The sequence below is a fragment of the Thalassophryne amazonica genome, chromosome 7 (assembly GCF_902500255.1).
Source record: "Thalassophryne amazonica chromosome 7, fThaAma1.1, whole genome shotgun sequence".
Lineage (NCBI taxonomy): Eukaryota > Metazoa > Chordata > Actinopteri > Batrachoidiformes > Batrachoididae > Thalassophryne > Thalassophryne amazonica.
Window position 1 is genome coordinate 93,284,441 of NC_047109.1, and position 23,319 is coordinate 93,307,759.

The window sequence follows — 23,319 nt, forward strand, 5'->3', positions numbered from 1 at the left end:
TTTTATTAACATTAATCTGCAATTGATGGACATCACACCAGTTCACAAACCTGTACATTCCAGATTTGTGACAACTTGAATTAGTACTAGTGTTCAGCAGACTGAGTATTACAGTGTCATCTGAAAATTTAACAACATACTGGTTTGGCTGATAGCTGATAGCTGGTGTTCAGGTGTTCAATACTTTCCCTGTGTGGATTACTTGTGTTGTTACTGACATCTGGTAAAAATTTTGTGTGAATAGTAAAATGGAATGCTAAATGGACTGCATTTATATAGCGCTTTTCCATCTGCATCAGATGCTCAAAGCGCTTTACAATTGTGCCTCACATTCACCCTGATGTCAGGCTGCTGCCATACAAGGCGCTCACTACACACTGGGAGCAATAGGGGATTGAAGGCCTTGCCCAAGGGCCCTTAGTGATTTTCCAGTCAGTGATTCCAGTGACTTACCTTTAGAAATATATTTACTAAGACAAATTTGTATTTATGTGTGTATGTTTATACATTGAACAATACTCCCCATCACTTTGTCTAAGAAATCTAAACATACATCACCGCATATGTCTTCATGTCTTCACTGTCCAGTCTGACATGAATAAGAAAAAAGAAAACCAACACCAGTTGTCTTAAGGATTCAACTTTATGCAGGATTTTCGTCCAAATGCACCAAACACATCAGTGCAGAGAATTGTTGTGACCATTAATAATCAACAGAAATGGCAGCTGATGCTGAGTGGAACTTCATTAACCAGACACTCACTGATGTCAGTGAAACGCAGGATTGGACATTTTGCTCATTAGTTGGAAGAAACAATCTGGTCGATCCAACTCCGCAGGTAGGACACACGGGCATACACAGCCGGTGCACGCACATTACAGTTCGAAGTGCCCCAGGACACGATACCCACAAGGGACCATACTCCACTGCTCTCACAGACCAGAGGGCCACCTGAGTCACCCTGCAGATGAAACCAACATGTTATTTCCTGTCTTGTACAACATGAGTTCAAAGTCACACCCTTATCAAGACATTTGATCATCATGTCAGGATGTAAGTTTGGCTTGTATTTCTAAATAACTCATTTACAGGAAATGAGTCATCATCAAAAGTGCAGTGAGGTATGAAAACATTAGGGCCCCTTTACATATAGTGCAAAGTTTGGATGAAGTGCACACTTAGTGCGCATGATGCAGGAATTGTGTGAAAACCGTGTAATGTTGTCCCTGTTGCCAACACCTCGTACACCTGTTGCTACAACTATTTGCACACGCAAGTGCCTGAAAGACAAATTGTGTGCTGTGTGAACCCATCGCACCCTCTCGCGGCAGGTGCCGGCCAAATTCCAGGTGACACGCATTGACACCTAATACCGGTCGTATGGCACTTAGAAAATGTGTGGCCAGTCGCACTCTTGGCACGACAACAGACTGCAGACAATCACTGTTGTACTGCTGAGAAATTTGTCTGTTTCCCATGAGTGTGACTTTGCAAGCACACACACTGACATGTGGGTGTGTGCACTCCACTCACAGGAGGCGTGGCTTCCGACAGAAGCAGCTGTGGTGATCTGTCATTCTGGACATTCCAGCTACACAACACCTACTATGTTTGGACAGTCATGGACAAAAAACTGCCCACTGTGAGGCGCGTGTGTCTGATTGCTGTATTTACGTGGACATAAATAAAAACATATCACCTTGGTGGTGACAAGCTGCAGCAAGCGAGTGCACGCACGGAGCAGACACTGACAGCCCCCCAGGTTGAAACGGACCGTCAGATCAGAACACGCAGTTGGCGATCTGACCATCACGTCACCCACGTGAGCTCTGTTCCACATGACACAGTGTCTGTGCTGTGGCGCGCTGTCCACAAGACACGCGTGTCTGGCAGAATACGCGTGCAGCCGACTGGACGCACATGATGTGGGCATGATCAGAGTACACTGCTTCATGTCATTTCATGATTGTATGTCTGTGACCATGGGTCATCACCAGAGGAACAGACGGATCATTTGTATTGCTCGCTTGATAAATGAGGTGTTTTTATATGGCGTGGGATTTCTTTTTTTTTTTGTAATACTTCCATGTCCTTCCTGATATGAAGCAGCTTCCCGCAGCTTTCAAAGAACAGCTCCATAGCTTAGTGGTAAAGTCTCTAACTGGGAATCAGAGGTTTTGAAAGGTGTGACTTCGTGTCCTGGGTGGTGTTTTTTTTTTTTAATTATTCCACATAAGCGGCGCGATGTGGTCCCACAGGTACCGGCTGGTTTTTATCTTTTATTTCTTCCACATAAGTGGCGCCATGTGATGCACCCGGCACTTTTCCTGCTCGACGGACACCGGCGCGTGCACAAACTGCACGCCTGCCCGTCGGCATGATGTTTCGTGCACTAATTTCGAACTGTTCCGTGCTGTTTCACCGTTTTCGTCCAAACTTCGCACTATGTGTGAAGGGGCCATTAAGGATTTCATTTGCATAGCTGGTTGTGTCTTGCAAAATGTGTATATTGTGAAGAAAGCAGCATATGTTTGATTGTTAAAATATGTTAATATTATTTAACTGCTCAATCAACATGTTTCATACAATGCATTAGACGTCACTTGGAAATATTTTCTCAATAATGATACATTTCCAAATGTGTTACTCGTTATTTGTATTTATTTTTTATGTTGTCAACCACTTAAATGATTAACTATTAAAGTATTTGTACTAAACATAATTTCAGCAAGATAATACAGGTACCAGACGTCTTAAAAACAGACACAAAACATTTTCGCTGAAAAGTTTGTAGACACTGCGGTGAAGCATCTTGAATGCACCCAATTATCAGGTTTGTTTATGCGTCTGTTGATTTTTATGTAAATGAGCTTTGCCAACCACACCCCCTTTCCTCGATGAGGGGTCAGACAACAGTCTGTAATTCTCCTTTTGATGGTGTGGGTGTGTCACAGGGAGTGTGGGCCGCCTCAGTGGGCATGGCTCACAGGCAAGCAGGAGTCCAGATACTGCATAAGTTTCTGTGACATATGTCACAAAGGTCTAAAACGAGCTGTTTAGGACCTGAAGTTTGCTATGATGCAGGGTTGTTTGTCCATGCACAAACATGGAATTCTGGGTCTTTCAGGGTACTTAACACAAAGCCCTGGACATATTTAGGCATAAACAAGCAGATTTTAAAAAAACACATTTGGTACTATATGATAGCAATAAATAGCTGCTTAAAATACTTGTAACGCTTCATATTTGCCTTAAATTCTTAAAAAAAAACAAATGGTGTTACCTGACAGGAGGACACTCCAGAAGCACCAGCACAGATCATCGCATCAGTGATTCTGTTGTAACCCCAGTACTGCTTGCACTGGGTCGGGCTGAGCAGAGGCAGGGCAGTCTGCTGCAGGTATCGTGGGCTTGCTGCAAAAGGTAAATATACGAGGTCTATTAGAAAAGTATCCGACCTTATTTTTTTCAAAAACCATATGGATTTGAATCACGTGTGATTACATCAGACATGCTTGAACCCTCGTGGGCATGTGAGAGTTTTTTCACACCTGTCGGTTACGTCGTTCGCCTGTGGGCAGTCTTTGAGTGAGGAGTCGCCCACCCTCTCGTCGATTTTTTCATTGTTTAGGAATGGCTCAGAGACTGCTGCTTTGATCAAAATTTTTTCAAAACTGTAAGGCACAACTGAGTGGACACCATTCGATAAATTCAGCTGGTTTTCGGTAAAAATTTTAACGGCTGATGAGAGATTTTGGTCTGGTAGTGTCGCCGTAAGGACGGCCCATGGCGCCTGACGGCGATCTGCGCTTCGAGGCGACAGCGTCTCGCCGTTTCAAGTTGAAAACTTCCACATTTCAGGCTCTGTTGACCCAGTAAGTCGTCAGAGAACAGAGAACTTTCAGAAGAAGTCGGCATGAGGAGTTTATTCGGACATTCCATTGTTAACGGACATTTTGTAATGAAAGAACGTGCGGGCAGAGTTGCATGTTGGGCCGGACCCGTCCGCGGGGGGTCGCGACAGGAAAAACACCTCCGTTGGAAACCTTAACGGGCAAGTTGGAACATGCCCAAGCTGTTAAACAATTTCTCAGTTACTCACTTGTTGAAAGCCATCAAAAGCTGCCTGAATTTTACAAATGGTTTTCAACACGGAGGTGTTTTTCCTGTCGCAGCGCACACAGATTTGCTGAGTCGGCACAGAAACGACTCGGCGAATTTGCGCGTACGTCTTTCATTACAAAATGTCCTTAAACAGTGGAATGTCCGCATAAAGTCCTCATGCGCAGCAAAAAAACACCTCCATCTTGGAAGTCTCACAGGACATGTTGGGGCATGTCCAGCTGTTACACAATTTCTCGGATACTCACTCGACTGAAAGCCATCAAAAGCCGTCTGAATCTTCTGAATGGTTTCCAACACGGAGGTGTTTTGTTTTTGCTGCGCGTCCTGAGCTGCTTCGTGCCGACGCACAAAATCCTCCGCACGTCTTTCATTACAAAATGTCCTTAAACAGTGGAATGTCCGCATAAAGTCCTCATGTGCAGCAAAAAAACACCTCCGTCTTGGAAGTCTCACAGGACATGTTGGGGCATGTCCAGCTGTTACACAATTTCTCGGATACTCACTCGACTGAAAGCCATCGAAAGCCGTCTGAATCTTCTGAATGGTTTCCAACACGGAGGTGTTTTGTTTTTGCTGCGCGTCCTGAGCTGCTTCGTGCCGACGCACAAAATCCTCCGCACGTCTTTCATTACAAAATCTCCTGTAACAGTGGAATGTGCCGCAAAAGTGCTATGTCCAGCTCTGTTGCCATTTCTGTGGTAGTCACATGATGTCCCGGATCAACACAGCGTTCAGTTTAGAAATGATCTGGTCGATCCAGTCTGTCAATGGCCGCTCGGTGCACCATGCGCCCTCCGCCGCTGTGGGCCGTCTTTAAAAAGGTTTTAACAGTCCATAATCCGCGTGACGCCGACAGAATTTTCACCGATATCCAACTGAATCTATCGAATGGTTTCCAACTGCCTGTCTCTAACAGCTTCTGAAAAAAATTTCATGGAGCAAAGCGGCAGTCTCTCAGCAAGTTCTCAGACAAAAGAAATCCGGCGGGAGGGATGAACCAGTGCTCACTCAAAGCCTGCCCACAGGCGAATGACGCAACCGACAGGCGTGGAAAAACTCACACATGCGCACGAAGGTTCAAGTTTGGCTGATGTAATCACACGTGATTCAAATCCATAGAGTTTTTTTTAAAAAAGGTACGATACTTTTTGGACAGACCTCGTATATATATATATATATATATACGAGGTCTATTAGAAAAGTATCCGACCTTATTATTTTTTCAAAAACCATATGGATTTGAATCACGTGTGATTACATCAGACATGCTTGAACCCCCGTGGGCATGCGAGAGTTTTTTCACGCCTGTCGGTTACGTCATTCGCCTGTGGGCAGGCTTTGAGTGAGGAGTCGTCCACCCGCTCGTCGATTTTTTTCATTGTTTAGGAATGGCTCAGAGACTGTTGCTTTGTTTGATAAAAAATTTTTCAAAACTGTAAGGCACAACTGAGTGGACACCATTCAATAAATTCAGCTGGTTTTCGGTAAAAATTTTAACGGCTGATGAGAGATTTTGGTCTGGTAGTGTCGCTTTAAGGACGGTCCACGGTGCCTGACGGCGATCTGCGCTTCGAGGCGGCAGCGTCTCGCCGTTTCAAGTTGAAAACTTCCACATTTCAGGCTCTGTTGACGCAGTAAGTCGTCAGAGAACAGAGAACTTTCAGAAGAAGTCGGCATGAGGAGTTTATTCGGACATTCCATTGTTAACGGTCATTTTGTAATGAAAGAACATGCGGGCAGAGTCGCATGTCGGGCTGGACCCGACTGCGGGGGGTCGCAGCAGGAAAAACACCTCCGTTGGAAATCTTAACGGGCAAGTTGGAACATGCCCAAGCTGTTAAACAATTTCTCAGTTACTCACTTGTTGAAAGCCATTAAAAGCCGCCTGAATTCTACAAATGGTTTTCAACACGGAGGTGTTTTTCCTGTCGCGGCGCACACAGATTTGCCGAGTCGTCACGGAAACGACTCGGCGAATTTGCGCGTACGTCTTTCATTAAAAAAATGCCGGCCTCTTCTGAATCTTCTCTGTTCTCTCACGATGTCCTGGGGTGAATTAAGCCTTAAATTAGGATGTTTTAAGCTCGAAACAGGCCGACGACAGCGCCTGGAAGCGCTGCAGGACGTCCCGCTCCGTGGGAAGTCCTTACACCGACAGAAACACCCCATAATCTCTCATCAGCCGTTAAACTTTTCACAGAAAACCATCTTAATTTCTCGAATAGTGTCCACTCGGATATTCCTCACAGGTCCAGAAAAATTTTTGATAAAGCAACGCGCGCCGTCTCGAGCAGCGTGTGAAACAAAGGAATTCAGAGGGCGGGACCACATCTCACTCAAGGCCTGCCCACAGTGAAATGACGTCACCGACGCGTGAAAAAAACTCACGCATGCGCACGAGGGTTCAAGCATGATTGGTGTAATCGCATGTCATTCAAATCCATATAGTTAAAAAAAAAAATAAAAGGGTCGGTTTATTATCTAAGAGACCTCGTATATATATATATATATATATATATATATATATATATATATATATATATATATATATATATATATATATATATATATTTCTTGCTTTTATGACACGGTGTGGTGAGGTTTGTATTTTATTACTGTAATAGTTTGTGTGTGATCTTATTTTTGTGTGAATTTATCCTATGTGCAGATGTCAGTTGTTCACTCACAAGTTTGGCCGGTCCTGCCCCATCCCGTTGTCACACATTTGGTTCCTGATGGGACGTTGGTGCTGGATGTCGCCAAGCACACAGGTGATACACGGGACGTGATCTGTGCTGGAGAGGACAGCTTCAGGAGGGTGATGTCATTGTTGAAGTTTTGGGAGTTGTAATACGGGTGACTGATGGCCTGCAGAGTGGAAACATATGACACATTTGATTCATAAAACATCAAAATAAAGAAAGTGAGCAAAATATAGGATAAATCATAAGCAGAGATCACTTCTGTGGAGTGCAGACATGTCAAACGTGTATGATTTTGTCTGATTATGATTTGGAAAACTAAAGCCACCAAGCTGTGTTCAACATATTATAAACTAATCACTAATGATGTCTTCTTTACTCTGCTCATCTTATTTGTGCTGCATCCTTAGCTGGCTTGCTATTTAACCTTAATTAGCTATATTAATTAAATTACAATTGATTCCTCTTATTAAATGACATTCTATATAAAATGTATTATATATTTTAGTCGCATTGCATTAGCTCCAGATTCAGTTTAATTAGCTTAATTAATATTGATTGTCATTATTAATTAACACTATTAAATAATTGTAATATTGATGTGATCATTTTGAATTTTATTTGTAGAATTAAGTAAAATTTGATTAATAATATTAATTATTTCATTAATATTACTAATTAGGTTTTATTTGATCATTTAATTAATATTAAACATTTTACTAATATGAATGTGATTTTATAGAAAACGTATGGAATATTTTGTATCTATATTATAATAATCAAGTGGTCACTGCATGTGTGCATGTCTTCAATCACAGAGAAACTGGGGAGAGCTGACATTTGCTGTTTGGAATAATTATCTATTTTGGGTCAAGGATGAAAACGGAAAATTGATAGGACAGATATTTTTGGGAGAAATTAGTGATTTTAGCTACCCAGTAAGTTTTAACAACATTTAAAACCCCAAACTCCCATGGTGCAGTTTGGGGTTTTGGGGTTTTAAATGTTGTTACTGTGGTTCTTGTTAGTTTAACAGTGTTGTTAGTGTTATTGATTTATTGTGTTTTTGTACTTCAATTGGTTTAGTCAGTTTAGTTAAATGTCATGTTGGTGTTACCATGAGTGAGTAAGTGTTATGTTGCCAGTACAATGAGTAATTTAAGTGTCAGACTGACATTAACATGAGTGAGTTAATTAAGTGTCTTGTTGCCGGTACCATGAGTGAAAAGTGTGGTGCTTTTGATTTTTTCTGCCACCGTCTCTGTTTGTGCATGGCTAAAAATAGAAGCATCTGCTTGCGGCAGAATGCAGAAAAGACCAAAGTTCTCAGTGCATGCGCCCATGCGTGCATGTGCATGTGTCTGTATAACTTCAATCACAGACAAACTGTGGAGAGCTGATATTTGCCATTTGGTATGCTTTTGTATTTTGGGTGAAAGATGAATGCTGCGAAAACAGAATGTTGATAGGCCTAATATTTTTGGAGAAACTACAGATATTAGCTAACATTGCTAATTACATTCTGGACTAACACGCCATTCCAGCAGGGAGTGGTGAATGATCTTTATATTAAAAGCGTGAGTGCGTGCATGCGTGATTTTATTCAGTAAGGTCAATGTGAGTACATAATATAACAGTGAATATGTTTAAAATACATGGATGACAAAAGAACGTGAAAACATTTATTTACATTGTGGTCCATTTAAAAATTAAATGACAAAATAGTAGTAAACTTAAAATAATAATAATAATAATAATAATAATGATGATGATAATGATAATAACAATGATAATAATAATAGTGTTAGATGATAACAAGAACCTAAACAATTTATAAATACATTAAGACAGAAAATTAACATTGCAAACGTGTATTAACAGGAAAAAAGGGTTGAGTTTTCTTCTAGAAAATGTTGGTCTACAGTTCTAAAAACATTCTGGACTCAGACACCATTCCAACTCATTATAGAAACTTTGCTTAATTTATTATCAACCTTGAAAAATGTCAGCTACCTATTTTATAAACACTACCCAATCTAGAGTCCATGGATCCCCACGGGCAACACACTAGTTTTAATATATCTACATAGCAGTAGCTCCACATGAAGTTTAAATACTGTGTTAACATCTACTTATTCATGTATTGATGTTTCATGTTAACATTTATTTGCCACTGCGGGTTTTAAAGTCTCATTGTTACTTACCCTGGCAATACTCTTGACCTGAATTGGCTCACTGTTGTACTGACGATCATGTTCGCCAAGGATTACACGGTGATGGCTGGGACTGTGAGGTCAAATATTTAAAAAAGTTGATTAATGGAGGTATCACATTTACATGGTTGGACAGCAAAGAGAATAGTCACTCACGTCACTCTGCAGTGAGCGGCAGTCACAACCCAGTACTGGTTGATCAGAGATCCTCCACAAAAGTGGAATCCACTGCCATCCTAGGGGTGAAAAGACACTTGCATCACACATTAAAAAAATATAACGCAATGCTAAAATATCCTCGGCTGTATGAACATTGTTTTATTTATAATTTGCAGTTGTTTAATTGGTATCCCAGTGCAAAGTATATATATATATTCATAATTAAATAGCCTATACATTTATTGTTATTGATCCTATTGTCTTACATACAATTTGTACATGTTCAATCTATCAAGCAAGTCATAAACAATATTTTATTTCCGCTTTAACTGCGTCTGAAAGAGGCCATGTGTGCATATACATGAGCTTTTGACAAGAGTGGAAGTTAGCTTTGAGTTAGTGGAAGTCAGCATGCACGCTGATATCCACGAAATGTCTTGTAAATCACTCCAAAGGTGTTATCAGGTTACAAAAACAGCATTTTCAGTTTTAGAAGTGCTTATTTCTCTCTAGCTTTTACATATTTGACAAAGATATTATATTTACACACAAATGAAACAGAGTTTGCAGCTAGCTAGACCAGCCTGTGATGTCACCACACTAACGCCCACAAAATGTCTTGTAAATCACTTCAGAGGTGTTATCAGGTTCCAAAAACAGTGTTTTCAGCTTTAGAAGTGTTTGTTTCTTGCTAGCTTTTACAAAATATATGACAAAGAGGTTATATTTACACACAAACAAAACAGAGTTTGTAGCTAGCTAGACCAGCCACTGACATCACGGTGCCACTCCATTCTGATTGGCTGTCGCTGCAGCCCCTCAAAAAAAAAAGAAAAAAAAAAGTAACAAAGCAAAACAGAATGTGACTTGTTAACCTCTTAAAATACCTCTTGGAATACCTCGTGGAATGTTCCTTGTGAATTTGAAGACTCTAGCAGTAATAGGACTGGACTTATGCTGAACAGACAGACAGACAGACGGACAAACAGGCCGATGCAAAGTCTTTGCAATATCCAATGGCCATATTTGATGACCTCAGGTAACAAATACAATGCAGTGCTAAAATACCCTCTGCCATATGAGCATGTAATCAAGAGTGTGTAGAAAGAATGTAACCTTTTGACCCCTTGGAATAGGTCAGGGTTAGCCATCTTTGAACTTATCAAAGGACTTTGCTAAGTCCCACACTTTATGTCCCACAAATGTTCCCTCTGAATTTGAAGACCCTGGCAGTAATAGGACTGGACTTATGCTAAGCAAAGACAGACGGACAGACAGACAGATGGATGGACGCAAGGACTTTGCAATACTCGATGGCCATATTTTGACCTTGGATAAAAAATTTGAATGAAATTTTGCAGTGACACCAAAGCAGAGGAAGACAGCACATTGCTACCTGAAGGGAAACCTGCCACGGCCACGACCCAGATACAGCAGTTTCTCCGTTAACAATTTTGTTGTAGCCACTGATTTGAGGTTTGATAGCAGGCACTCCGCACCCTGAGGTCAAAGCACACAATAAAATCATCTGCTTTCCACTTAATATGTACTATGAATATGGGCCAATCACTACATTTGCAGATAATACCATGCTGTCACAGAATGATCTTCAGAAGTCCACTGCTCACTTACCTAATGCTGAGGCCACAAGAGCAAAACAGCTGATGATCATGAACATGGCCATTGTGTAGACTATGACTGATGACTTTGACTGTCAGCTTTTATACCTGCTCCACAGGCTGGACTCTGAGGTCCATGTGTAGTTCTCCACATTGTGGGCCTCCACTACCAGTGTGATAGGTGTGAGAAGAGAACATCTGGTGATAAGCCCTCAGATGGCTTATAGCGTTTCCACTGGGACAGTTACTCTCATGTCTGTTTGTCCTGTTCTGTGCTTAACACCAGTCATGGCCTCCAGCAAACACATTTGTTGCGTAAGTATTCCAATTGGTAGAAAAAGCACCACCTCTAGCTTTTTTTCCTAAGAAAATTTGAAAGTTTACCTGTATTATTTGTTTTTCCACAAATATACATATTTATATGATACTTGCAAATTCAAAAAAGTTTAAATTAGGTTAAATGTTTGCAAGTGTAGAATTTTACTCTCACATACATTTCATGCAAGTATGCTCTCACACATATACACTCACCGGCCACTTTATTAGGTACACCTGTTTAATTGCTTGTTCACACAAATAGCTAATCAGTCAATCACATGACAGCACCTCAATGCATTTAGGCATCTAGATGTGGAAAGATGACTTGTACAACCATCTCTAGGGTTTGTAGAGAATGATATGAAAAAGGGAGGATAGTGGCACTTGTGTGGACAAAAATACCTTGTTGATGTCAGAGGAGAATGGGCCGACTGGTTGAGTGGGCGACTGTCTAACACTATCATGTCAGTATGGATTAACATCTCTGAGAAATGTTTTCCAACACCTTGTTGAATCTATGCCATAAAGAATTAAGGCAGTTCTGAAGGTAAAAGGGGCCCAACCCAGTACTAGCACAAGTTGTCAGTGAGTGTATATTTTCCCTCTTGCATGCATATTATACTCTCCTGTAGATATTGTGTGTGTGTGTGTGTGTGTGTGTGTGTGTGTGTGTGTGTGTGTGTGTGTGTGTGTGTGTGTGTGTGTGTGTGTGTGTGTGTGTGTGTGTGTGGATACACTCAACAAAAATATAAATGCAACACTTTTGGTTTTACTCCCATTTTGTATGAGATGAACTCAAAGATCTAAAACTTTTTCCACATACACAATATCACCATTTCCCTCAAATATTGTTCACAAACCAGTCTAAATCTGTGATAGTGAGCACTTCTCCTTTGCTGAGATAATCCATCCCACCTCACAGGTGTGCCATATCAAGATGCTGATTCGACACCATGATTAGTGCACAGGTGTGCCTTAGACTGTCCACAATAAAAGGCCACTCTGAAAGGTGCAGTTTTATCACACAGCACAATGTCACAGATGTCGCAAGATTTGAGGGAGCGTGCAGTTGGCATGCTGACAGCAGGAATGTCAACCAGCGCTGTTGCTCGTGTATTGAATGTTCATTTCTCTACCATAAGCCGTCTCCAAAGGCGTTTCAGAGAATTTGGCAGTACATCCAACCAGCCTCACAACCGCAGACCACGTGTAACCACATCAGCCCAGGACCTCCACATCCAGCATGTTCACCTCCAAGATCGTCTGAGACCAGCCACTCGGACAGCTGCTGAAACAGTCTGTTTGCATAACCAAAGAATTTCTGCACAAACTGTCAGAAACCGTCTCAGGGAAGCTCATCTGCATGCTCGTCGTCCTCATCTGGGTCTCGACCTGACTCCAGTTCGTCGTCGTAACCGACTTGAGTGGGCAAATGCTCACATTCGCTGGCGTTTGGCACGTTGGAGAGGTGTTCTCTTCATGGATGAATCCCGGTTCACACTGTTCAGGGCAGATGGCAGACAGCGTGTGTGGCGTCGTGTGGGTGAGCGGTTTCTGATGTCAGTGTTGTGGATCGAGTGGCCCATGGTGGCGGTGGGGTTATGGTATGGGCAGGCGTCTGTTATGGACGAAGAACACAGGTGCATTTTATTGATGGCATTTTGAATGCACAGAGATACTGTGACGAGATCCTGAGGCCCATTGTTGTGCCATACATCCAAGAACATCACCTCATGTTGCAGCAGGATAATGCATGGCCCCATGTTACAAGGATCTGTACACAATTCTTGGAAGCTGAAAATGTCCCAGTTCTTGCATGGCCGGCATACTCACCGGACATGTCACCCATTGAGCATGTTTGGGATGCTCTGGACCGGCGTATACGACAGCGTGTACCAGTTCCTGCCAATATCCAGCAACTTCGCACAGCCATTGAAGAGGAGTGGACCAATATTCCACAGGCCACAATTGACAACCTGATCAACTCTATGCGAAGGAGATGTGTTGCACTGCATGAGGCAAATGGTGGTCACACCAGATACTGACTGGTATCCCCCCCCAATAAAACAAAACTGCACCTTTCAGAGTGGCCTGTTATTGTGATTGACTGCTTTCTTGTGGTCTACTGGCCTCTACTGGTGGTTGGCTCTCACTGCGGTATTGTATCACTTCCTGTTCCGGAGCACAGCGGTGTTTTTCTGTATCTGTTAGCTGTTTAATCTGCGCAGTTAGATTGATCTAGTTATCTAGATTACGATTTGTTTCCCAGTGTAAGCTTTACGTGCCTTAACTAAAGCGCTCCCTCTGCTGAATCACCTCTAAATTATTTACACATTATTCACTTTGCGTGTTTTTAGGAATCTGCTAGCTTAGCGCAGCTACTAGCTCTTAGCCGATTTAGCATGGCGGCTTCTCCTGTCTCTCCTCCACTTTTCTGCTCTGGGTGTGAAATGTTTAGTTATTCCTCGGCCTCCTTTAGCAGTAATGGTACTTGTAATAAGTGTAGCTTATTCGTAGCTTTGGAGGCCAGGCTGGGCGAATTGGAGACTCGGCTCCGCACCGTGGAAAATTCTACAGCTAGCCAGGCCCCTGTAGTCGGTGCGGACCAAGGTAGCTTAGCCGCCGTTAGTTACCCCCTGGCAAATCCCGAGCAGCCGGGAAAGCAGGCCGACTGGGTGACTGTGAGGAGGAAGCGTAGTTCTAAACAGAAGCCCCGTGTACACCGCCAACCCGTTCACATTTCTAACCGTTTTTCCCCACTCGGCGACACACCCGCCGAGGATCAAACTCTGGTTATTGGCGACTCTGTTTTGCGAAATGTGAAGTTAGCGACACCAGCAACCATAGTCAATTGTCTTCCGGGGGCCAGAGCAGGCGACATTGAAGGAAATTTGAAACTGCTGGCTAAGGCTAAGCGTAAATTTGGTAAGATTGTAATTCACGTTGGCAGTAATGACACCCGGTTACGCCAATCGGAGGTCACTAAAATTAACATTAAATCGGTGTGTAACTTTGCAAAAACAATGTCGGACCCTCCCCAACCGGACCGGGAGTGACATGTTTAGCCGCATGTTCTCCCTGAATTGCTGGCTGTCTAAGTGGTGTCCAAAAAATGAGGTGGGCTTCATAGATAATTGGCAAAGCTTCTGGGGAAAACCTGGTCTTGTTAGGAGAGACGGCACCCATCCCACTTTGGATGGAACAGCTCTCATTTCTAGAAATCTGGCCAATTTTCTTAAATCCTCCAAACCGTGACTATCCAGGGTTGGGACCAGGAAGCAGAGTTGTAGTCTTACACTCCTCTCTGCAGCTTCTCTCCCCCTGCCATCCCCTCATTACCCCATCCCCGTAGAGACGGTGCCTGCTCCCAGACCACCAATAACCAGCAAAAGTCTATTTAAGCATAAAAATTCAAAAAGAAAAAAATAATATAGCACCTTCAACTGCACCACAGACTAAAACAGTTAAATGTGGTCTATTAAACATTAGGTCTCTCTCTTCTAAGTCCCTGTTGGTAAATGATATAATAATTGATCAACATATTGATTTATTCTGCCTTACAGAAACCTGGTTACAGCAGGATGAATATGTTAGTTTAAATGAGTCAACACCCCCGAGTCACACTAACTGTCAGAACGCTCGTAGCACGGGCCGGGGCGGAGGATTAGCAGCAATCTTCCATTCCAGCTTATTAATTAATCAAAAACCCAGACAGAGCTTTAATTCATTTGAAAGCTTGACTCTTAGTCTTGTCCATCCAAATTGGAAGTCCCAAAAACCAGTTTTATTTGTTATTATCTATCGTCCACCTGGTCGTTACTGTGAGTTTCTCTGTGAATTTTCAGACCTTTTGTCTGACTTAGTGCTTAGCTCAGATAAGATAATTATAGTGGGCGATTTTAACATCCACACAGATGCTGAGAATGACAGCCTCAACACTGCATTTAATCTATTATTAGACTCTATTGGCTTTGCTCAAAAAGTAAATGAGTCCACCCACCACTTTAATCATATCTTAGATCTTGTTCTGACTTATGGTATGGAAATAGAAGACTTAACAGTATTCCCTGAAAACTCCCTGCTGTCTGATCATTTCTTAATAACATTTACATTTACTCTGATGGACTACCCAGCAGTGGGGAATAAGTTTCATTACACTAGAAGTCTTTCAGAAAGCGCTGTAACTAGGTTTAAGGATATGATTCCTTCTTTATGTTCTCTAATGCCATATACCAACACAGTGCAGAGTAGCTACCTAAACTCTGTAAGTGAGATAGAGTATCTCGTCAATAGTTTTACATCCTCATTGAAGACAACTTTGGATGCTGTAGCTCCTCTGAAAAAGAGAGCTTTAAATCAGAAGTGCCTGACTCCGTGGTATAACTCACAAACTCGTAGCTTAAAGCAGATAACCCGTAAGTTGGAGAGGAAATGGCGTCTCACTAATTTAGAAGATCTTCACTTAGCCTGGAAAAAGAGTCTGTTGCTCTATAAAAAAGCCCTCCGTAAAGCTAGGACATCTTTCTACTCATCACTAATTGAAGAAAATAAGAACAACCCCAGGTTACTTTTCAGCACTGTAGCCAGGCTGACAAGAGTCAGAGCTCTATTGAGCTGAGTATTCCATTAACTTTAACTAGTAATGACTTCATGACTTTCTTTGCTAACAAAATTTTAACTATTAGAGAAAAAATTACTCATAACCATCCCAAAGACGTATCGTTATCTTTGGCTGCTTTCAGTGATGCCGGTATTTGGTTAGACTCATTCTCTCCGATTGTTCTGTCTGAGTTATTTTCATTAGTTACTTCATCCAAACCATCAACATGTTTATTAGACCCCATTCCTACCAGGCTGCTCAAGGAAGCCCTACCATTATTTAATGCTTCGATCTTAAATATGATCAATCTATCTTTGTTAGTTGGCTATGTACCACAGGCTTTTAAGGTGGCAGTAATTAAACCATTACTTAAAAAGCCATCACTTGACCCAGCTATCTTAGCTAATTATAGGCCAATCTCCAACCTTCCTTTTCTCTCAAAAATTCTTGAAAGGGTAGTTGTAAAACAGCTAACTGATCATCTGCAGAGGAATGGTCTATTTGAAGAGTTTCAGTCAGGTTTTAGAATTCATCATAGTACAGAAACAGCATTAGTGAAGGTTACAAATGATCTTCTTATGGCCTCGGACAGTGGACTCATCTCTGTGCTTGTTCTGTTAGACCTCAGTGCTGCTTTTGATACTGTTGACCATAAAATTTTATTACAGAGATTAGAGCATGCCATAGGTATTAAAGGCACTGCGCTGCGGTGGTTTGAATCATATTTGTCTAATAGATTACAATTTGTTCATGTACATGGGGAATCTTCTTCACAGACTAGGGTTAATTATGGAGTTCCACAAGGTTCTGTGCTAGGACCAATTTTATTCACTTTATACATGCTTCCCTTAGGTAGTATTATTAGACGGTATTGCTTAAATTTTCATTGTTACGCAGATGATACCCAGCTTTATCTATCCATGAAGCCAGAGGACACACACCAATTAGCTAAACTGCGGGATTGTCTTACAGACATAAAGACATGGATGACCTCTAATTTCCTGCTTTTAAACTCATAAAACTGAAGTTATTGTACTTGGCCCCACAAATCTTAGAAACATGGTGTCTAACCAGATCCTTACTCTGGATGGCATTGCCCTGGCCTCTAGTAATACTGTGAGAAATCTTGGAGTCATTTTTGATCAGGATATGTCATTCAAAGCGCATATTAAACAAATATGTAGGACTGCTTTTTTGCATTTACGCAATATCTCTAAAATCAGAAAGGTCTTATCTCAGAGTGATGCTGAAAAACTAATTCATGCATTTATTTCCTCTAGGCTGGACTATTGTAATTCATTATTATCAGGTTGTCCTAAAACTTCCCTAAAAAGCCTTCAGTTAATTCAAAATGCTGCAGCTAGAGTACTGACGGGGACTAGAAAGAGAGAGCATATCTCACCCATATTGGCCTCTCTTCATTGGCTTCCTGTTAATTCTAGAATAGAATTTAAAATTCTTCTTCTTACTTATAAGGTTTTGAATAATCAGGTCCCATCTTATCTTAGGGACCTCGTAGTACCATATCACCCCAATAGAGCGCTTCGCTCTCAGACTGCAGGCTTACTTGTAGTTCCTAGGGTTTGTAAGAGTAGATTGGGAGGCAGAGCCTTCAGCTTTCAGGCTCCTCTCCTGTGGAACCAGCTCCCAATTCAGATCAGGGAGACAGACACCCTCTCTACTTTTAAGATTAGGCTTAAAACTAAAGCTTATAGTTAGGGCTGGATCGGGTGACCCTGAACCATCCCTTAGTTATGCTGCTATAGACGTAGACTGCTGGGGGGTTCCCATGATGCACTGTTTCTTTCTCTTTTTGCTCTGTATGCACCACTCTGCATTTAATCATTAGTGATCGATCTCTGCTCCCCTCCACAGCATGTCTTTTTCCTGGTTCTCTCCCTCAGCCCCAACCAGTCCCAGCAGAAGACTGCCCCTCCCTGAGCCTGGTTCTGCTGGAGGTTTCTTCCTGTTAAAAGGGAGTTTTTCCTTCCCACTGTAGCCAAGTGCTTGCTCACAGGGGGTCGTTTTGACCGTTGGGGTTTTACATAATTATTGTATGGCCTTGCCTTACAATATAAAGCGCCTTGGGGCAACTGTTTGTTGTGATTTGGCGCTATATAAAAAAAAATTGATTGATTGATTGATTGATTGATTGATTGTGGACAGTCTAAGGCACACCTCTGCACTAATCATGGTGTCTAATCAGCATCTTGGTATGGCACACCTGTGAGGTGGGATGGATTATCTCAGCAAAGAAGAAGTGCTCACTATCACAGATTTAGACTGGTTTGTGAACAATATTTGAGGGAAATGGTGATATTGTGTATGTGGAAAAAGTTTTAGATCTTTGAGTTCATCTCATCCAAAATGGGAGCAAAACCAAAAGTGTTGCATTTATATTTTTGTTGAGTCTATGAAAACAAATATAGTCTAGGAGGAGGCAGGGGTGGTGGCCAAGTGGTTAGTGCACTTGGTTTCAGTGTGAAAGGGACGCACTAATAGTGCAGCAGATAACCGAAACAATCATGCAAATGGTGATAAAAGTATCAAATTTGGCAGAAATACTCCTTAGACCCTCCTCTTTTGAAAAAACCGATTGGCCACTTGACTTTTCAGTCGGTGGTTAGGTAGGGGTCAATTGAAGAATTACACAGAGGTCAAAATTAAAAGATGCTCCAGTCATATTGAAAAATATTCCACATTATTTGCCTGATCATAAAGATTCCAAAAAGGTATAGTTTGGACTATCTGTGACTGAATTCTATGGAGTTACGAGATAAAAACAGCAAAAATGGTGACAAAGGTCAGTTTCATTTTGTACAGAGGTCAAAAGTTAAAGTTGCTCCAGTTTTGGTAAAAAGCGATGCAAACTATTGGTTGAGCTAATAGGATTAATAAATGGTATAGTTTTGACAGTGTTGAATGCTTGGTCTCCAAAGTAAAGGTCAAACAAGGTCTATGTCTGTTGGATTCTATGACATGTGATACACTCAACAAAAATATAAATGCAACACTTTTGGTTTTGCTCCCATTTTGTATGAGATGAACTCAAAGATCTAAATCTTTTTCCACATACACAATATCACCATTTCTCTCAAATATTGTTCACAAACCAGTCTAAATCTGTGATAGTGAGCACTTCTCCTTTGCTGAGATAATCCATCCCACCTCACAGGTGTGCCATACCAAGATGCTGATTAGACACCATGATTAGTGCACAGGTGTGCCTTAGACTGCCCACAATAAAAGGCCACTCTGAAAGGTGCAGTTTTTGTTATGTGTCGGACGCAGCTCGGAGAACCGACCAGCGTTTGAAGGACCCAGTATGAAATAAGCAGAGCACGGTACAAAGGCTAACTGAATTTAATACATAACAGTGAAAATATAATAACAGAAAGGTGCGGTCTAGCGTGGTGCACTTCCAGCAGCGCTAACGGTCCGGAGCCAGAAGCTGTTTCGGACCCAAGGACCCCGCCGACACCCCCCAGGTGGCCGCAACAACCGAGTCTGTGAAAGAAAGAACCATTATGTGAGTCCACACTCTACACACAGAACACTTAAAGGTGTACAAACAGCAAACACTTCCTGGCTTGATTGCTGATCAGCTTCCCAACCTGCAGGCATGGAACATCCAGTTCACAAAACTCCACCGCAGTGGAAGCTGATACATGACTAACAAACAGCTCAATACAATAAGGTGTGAGGGACACCACATTTACTGACTGTATAACTGTTAGTCACAAAATCTAACGTACCTCAGGAAGTGTGCTGACGAGCGTGAGACCTCACCCCCTCCTCTTTCACAGACTGTGCATCAAACCTGGACGTTCTCAGCATCCGCTGTTGATGAGATGGCTCCCAAGACGACGATCTCACCCGTCTGGTCACAAGGTCGAGTCTCTGGCAAATACACACTGTGCACTCCAGTCTTAAATGCCAACATGTTCCACTCCATCCAGATGCACCACAGCTGTGAGTCCTGACGAGTCGCAGGTGATCAGGGTGAGGTCCTGACAGCCTCAGCAACACAGCCACTCAGTCCCAAATGCACGCCACCTGGGAGGAAAACCAAAAAACAGAAACAAACCGGCAGCCAGGCCCCCCCAGCCATATAACAGTTTTATCACACAGCACAATGCCACAGATGTCGCAAGATTTGAGGGAGCGTGCAGTTGGCATGCTGACAGCAGGAATGTCAACCAGAGCTCTTGCTCGTGTATTGAATGTTCATGTCTCTACCATAAGCCGTCTCCAAAGTCGTTTCAGAGAATTTGGCAGTACATCCAACCAGCCTCACAACCGCAGACCAAGTGTAACCACACCAGCCCAGGACCTCCACATCCAGCATGTTCACCTCCAAGATCGTCTGAGACCAGCCACTCGGACAGCTGCTGAAACAATCGGTTTGCATAACCAAAGAATTTCTGCACAAACTGTCAGAAACCATCTCAGGGAAGCTCATCTGCATGCTCGTCGTCCTCATCGGGGTCTCGACCTGACTCCAGTTTGTCATCATAACCGACTTGAGTGGGCAAATGCTCACATTCGCTGGCGTTTGGCACGTTGGAGAGGTGTTCTCTTCACGGATGATGTGAAGGAGATGTGTTGCACTGCATGAGGCATATGGTGGTCACACCAGATACTGACTGGTATCCCCCCCAATAAAACAAAACTGCACCTTTCAGAGTGGCCTTTTATTGTGGACAGTCTAAGGCACACCTGTGCACTAATCATGGTGTCTAATCAGCATCTTGGTATGGCACACCTGTGAGGTGGGATGGATTATCTCAGCAAAGGAGAAGTGCTCACTATCACAGATTTAGACTGGTTTGTGAACAATATTTGACGGAAATGGTCATATTGTGTATGTGGAAAAAGTTTTAGATCTTTGAGTTCATCTCATACAAAATGGGAGCAAAACCAAAAGTGTTGCGTTTATATTTTTGTTGAGTATATGTTACCCTGTAACGTGATAAGTAAGGATGATACATGGTCCAAACTATTCCTTTTTAAAACCGTGTAAACTCAACTAGTAATTTGCATCACTTTTTACCAAAATTGGAGCAACTTGAACTTTTGACCCCTGTATGTAATTATGTAAGTGCAAGTAAGACTGTATAAATGCAACAGTGACAAAGGTGTGTGAGAGAGTAAAAATACATTATATGTCAGTGAGAATACATGTGTCTAATATATTTTAGATTGAGAATGCATGTACTGTATGCGACAATGAGAATGAATGTATTGTAGGCGAGAGTGAGGATGTATGCACTGCATGTAAATGGACTCCATTTACAGTAGTGTTCAGAATAAAAGTGCTATGTGACTAAAAATATTAATCCAGGTTTTGAGTATATTTCGTATTGTTACATGGGAAACAAGGTACCAGTAGATTCAGTAGATTCTCACAAATCCAACAAGACCAAGCATTCATTATATGCACACTCTTAAGGCTATGAAATTGGGCTATTAGTAAAAAGGGGGTGTTCACAATAATAGCAGTGTGGCATTCAGTCAGTGAGTTCTTCAATTTTGTGGAACAAACAGGTGTGAATCAGGTGTCCCCTATTTAAGGATGAAGCCAGCACCTGTTGAACATGCTTTTCTCTTTGAAAGCCTGAGGAAAATGGGACGTTCAAGACATTGTTCAGAAGATCAGCGTAGTTTGATTAAAAAGGTGATTGGAGAGGGGAAAACTTATACACAGGTGCAAAAAATTATAGGCTGTTCATCTATAATGATCTCCAATGCTTTAAAATGGACAAAAAACAAAAAAACAAAAAAACAGAGACACATGGAAGAAAACAGAAAACAACCATCAAAATGGATAGAAGAATAACCAGAATGGCAAAGGCTCACCCATTGATCAGCTCCAAGATGATCAAAGACAGTCTGGAGTTACCTGTAAGTGCTGTGACAGTTAGAAGTTGCCTGTGTGAAGCTAATTTATTTGCAAGAATACCCCGCAAAGTCCCTCTGTTAAATAAAAGACGTGCAGAAGAGGTTACAGTTTGCCAAAGAACACATCAACTGGCCTAAAGAGAAATGGAGGAATATTTTGTAGACTGATGAGAGTAAAATTGTTCTTTTTGGGTCCAAGGGCCACAGACAGTTTGTGAGACGACCCCCAAACTCTGAATTCAGGCCACAGTTCACAGTGAAGACAGTGAAGCATGGTGGTGCAAGCATCATGATATGGGCATGTTTCTCCTACTATGGTGTTGGACCTATATATCACATACCAGGTATCATGGATCAGTTTGGATATGTCAAAATACTTGAAGAGGTCATGTTGCCTTATGCTGAAGAGGACATGTCCTTGAAATGGGTGTTTCAACAAGACAATGACCCCAAGCACACTAGTAAACGAGCAAAATCTTTGTTCCAAACCAACAAAATTAATGCCTCGCAGATGTGAAGAAATCATGAAAAACTGTGGTTATACAACTAAATACTAGTTTAGTGATTCACAGGATTGCTAAAAAAGCAGTTTGAACATGTTTTGAGTTTGTAGCGTCAACAGCAGATGCTACTATTATTGTGAACACCCCCTTTTCTACTTTTTTTTTTACTAATAGCCCAATTTCATAGCCTTAAGAGTGTGCATATCATGAATGCTTGGTCTTGTTGGATTTGTGAGAATCTACTGAATCTACTGGTACCTTGTTTCCCATGTAACAATAAGAAATATACTCAAAACCTGGATTAATCTTTTTAGTCACATAACACTACTATTATTCTGAACACTACTGTATATAGCGCTTTTCCATCTGCATCAGACGCTCAATGCGCTTTACAATTATGCTTCAAATTCACATTCAGGGTGCTGCCATACAAGGCACTCACTACATACCAGGAGCAATAGGGGATTAAAGGCCTTGCCCAAGGGCCCTTAGTGATTTTCCAGTCAGGCGGGGATTTGAACCCATGATCTTCTGGACTCAAGCCCAACACCTTAACCACTAGACCATCACTGAATGCAACAGTGAAAATGTATGTATTGTATGTGAGAGTGAGGATGTATGCACTGTATGAAAGACAGCTATGTATGGTATGTGTACTATATGTGAAAATAGATGTACTGTAGAGGATAGTGTGAATGTTTTTGTATTTTTGGTTTGTATTTTGTCGGCAAAGTCAGCAAATATAAGCAGCAGTTACTACAGCAGTATTAACCGATGTTCGAAAAAAGCAACATTAGCACATTTTGTTAACATTTGCATTTTTTTAACCACCTGTTCAGCTGCTGTGAAAAATACAGGAACAATAGTCTGATGTAAACTTTTGTGGTCAATTGCAAAAACCTCTCTTCTGTTGAGCAAGCACACAAATGCACTAGCTCCCCCCCCCCCCCCCCCCCCACACACACACACACACACACTGTGACTGTGTTATTCTCTGTGAAATTCAGAAATGTAATGGAATAAAAAAAATAAACACCATAAACAATACAACACATCTGAAATGACAACTTCGTTTGTCGCCTTTATTGAGATAAAATTTAGAAATCACAGAAGAAAAGAGAAATAAGATGGAGTGATGAACACGTGACAAAGGATGTTCTGAGAAATAAGCTTGCGGT

General features: G+C 41.8%; 1 protein-coding gene across 1 annotated transcript; it reads right to left on the minus strand.

Annotated features, from left to right (window-relative positions):
• Positions 1–626: 626 nt before the first annotated feature.
• On the minus strand, positions 627–10,901 carry LOC117513346 (chymotrypsin-like protease CTRL-1). The gene is made up of 7 exons (XM_034173567.1): positions 10,833–10,901; positions 10,597–10,700; positions 9,198–9,277; positions 9,033–9,114; positions 6,814–6,994; positions 3,285–3,415; positions 627–962 (listed from the first exon to the last, which is right to left on the minus strand). The coding sequence occupies exons 1-7, from the start codon at positions 10,882–10,884 to the stop codon at positions 801–803; spliced, it is 792 nt and encodes a 263-aa protein (XP_034029458.1). The 5' UTR covers positions 10,885–10,901; the 3' UTR covers positions 627–800.
• Between the last annotated feature and the right edge of the window lie 12,418 nt (positions 10,902–23,319).

Excerpts from the sequence above, each read along its gene's own strand:
- LOC117513346 (XM_034173567.1), bottom strand. The coding sequence starts at position 10,884 with ATGGCCATGTTCATGATCATCAGCTGTTTTGCTCTTGTGGCCTCAGCA. Across the intron at positions 9,115-9,197 it reads GCCGCTCACTGCAGAGTGAC|TCCCAGCCATCACCGTGTAA; the intron begins GTGAGTGACTAT and ends TTGACCTCACAG. Across the intron at positions 3,416-6,813 it reads GGGCAGGACCGGCCAAACTT|CAAGCCCACGATACCTGCAG; the intron begins GTGAGTGAACAA and ends TACCTTTTGCAG.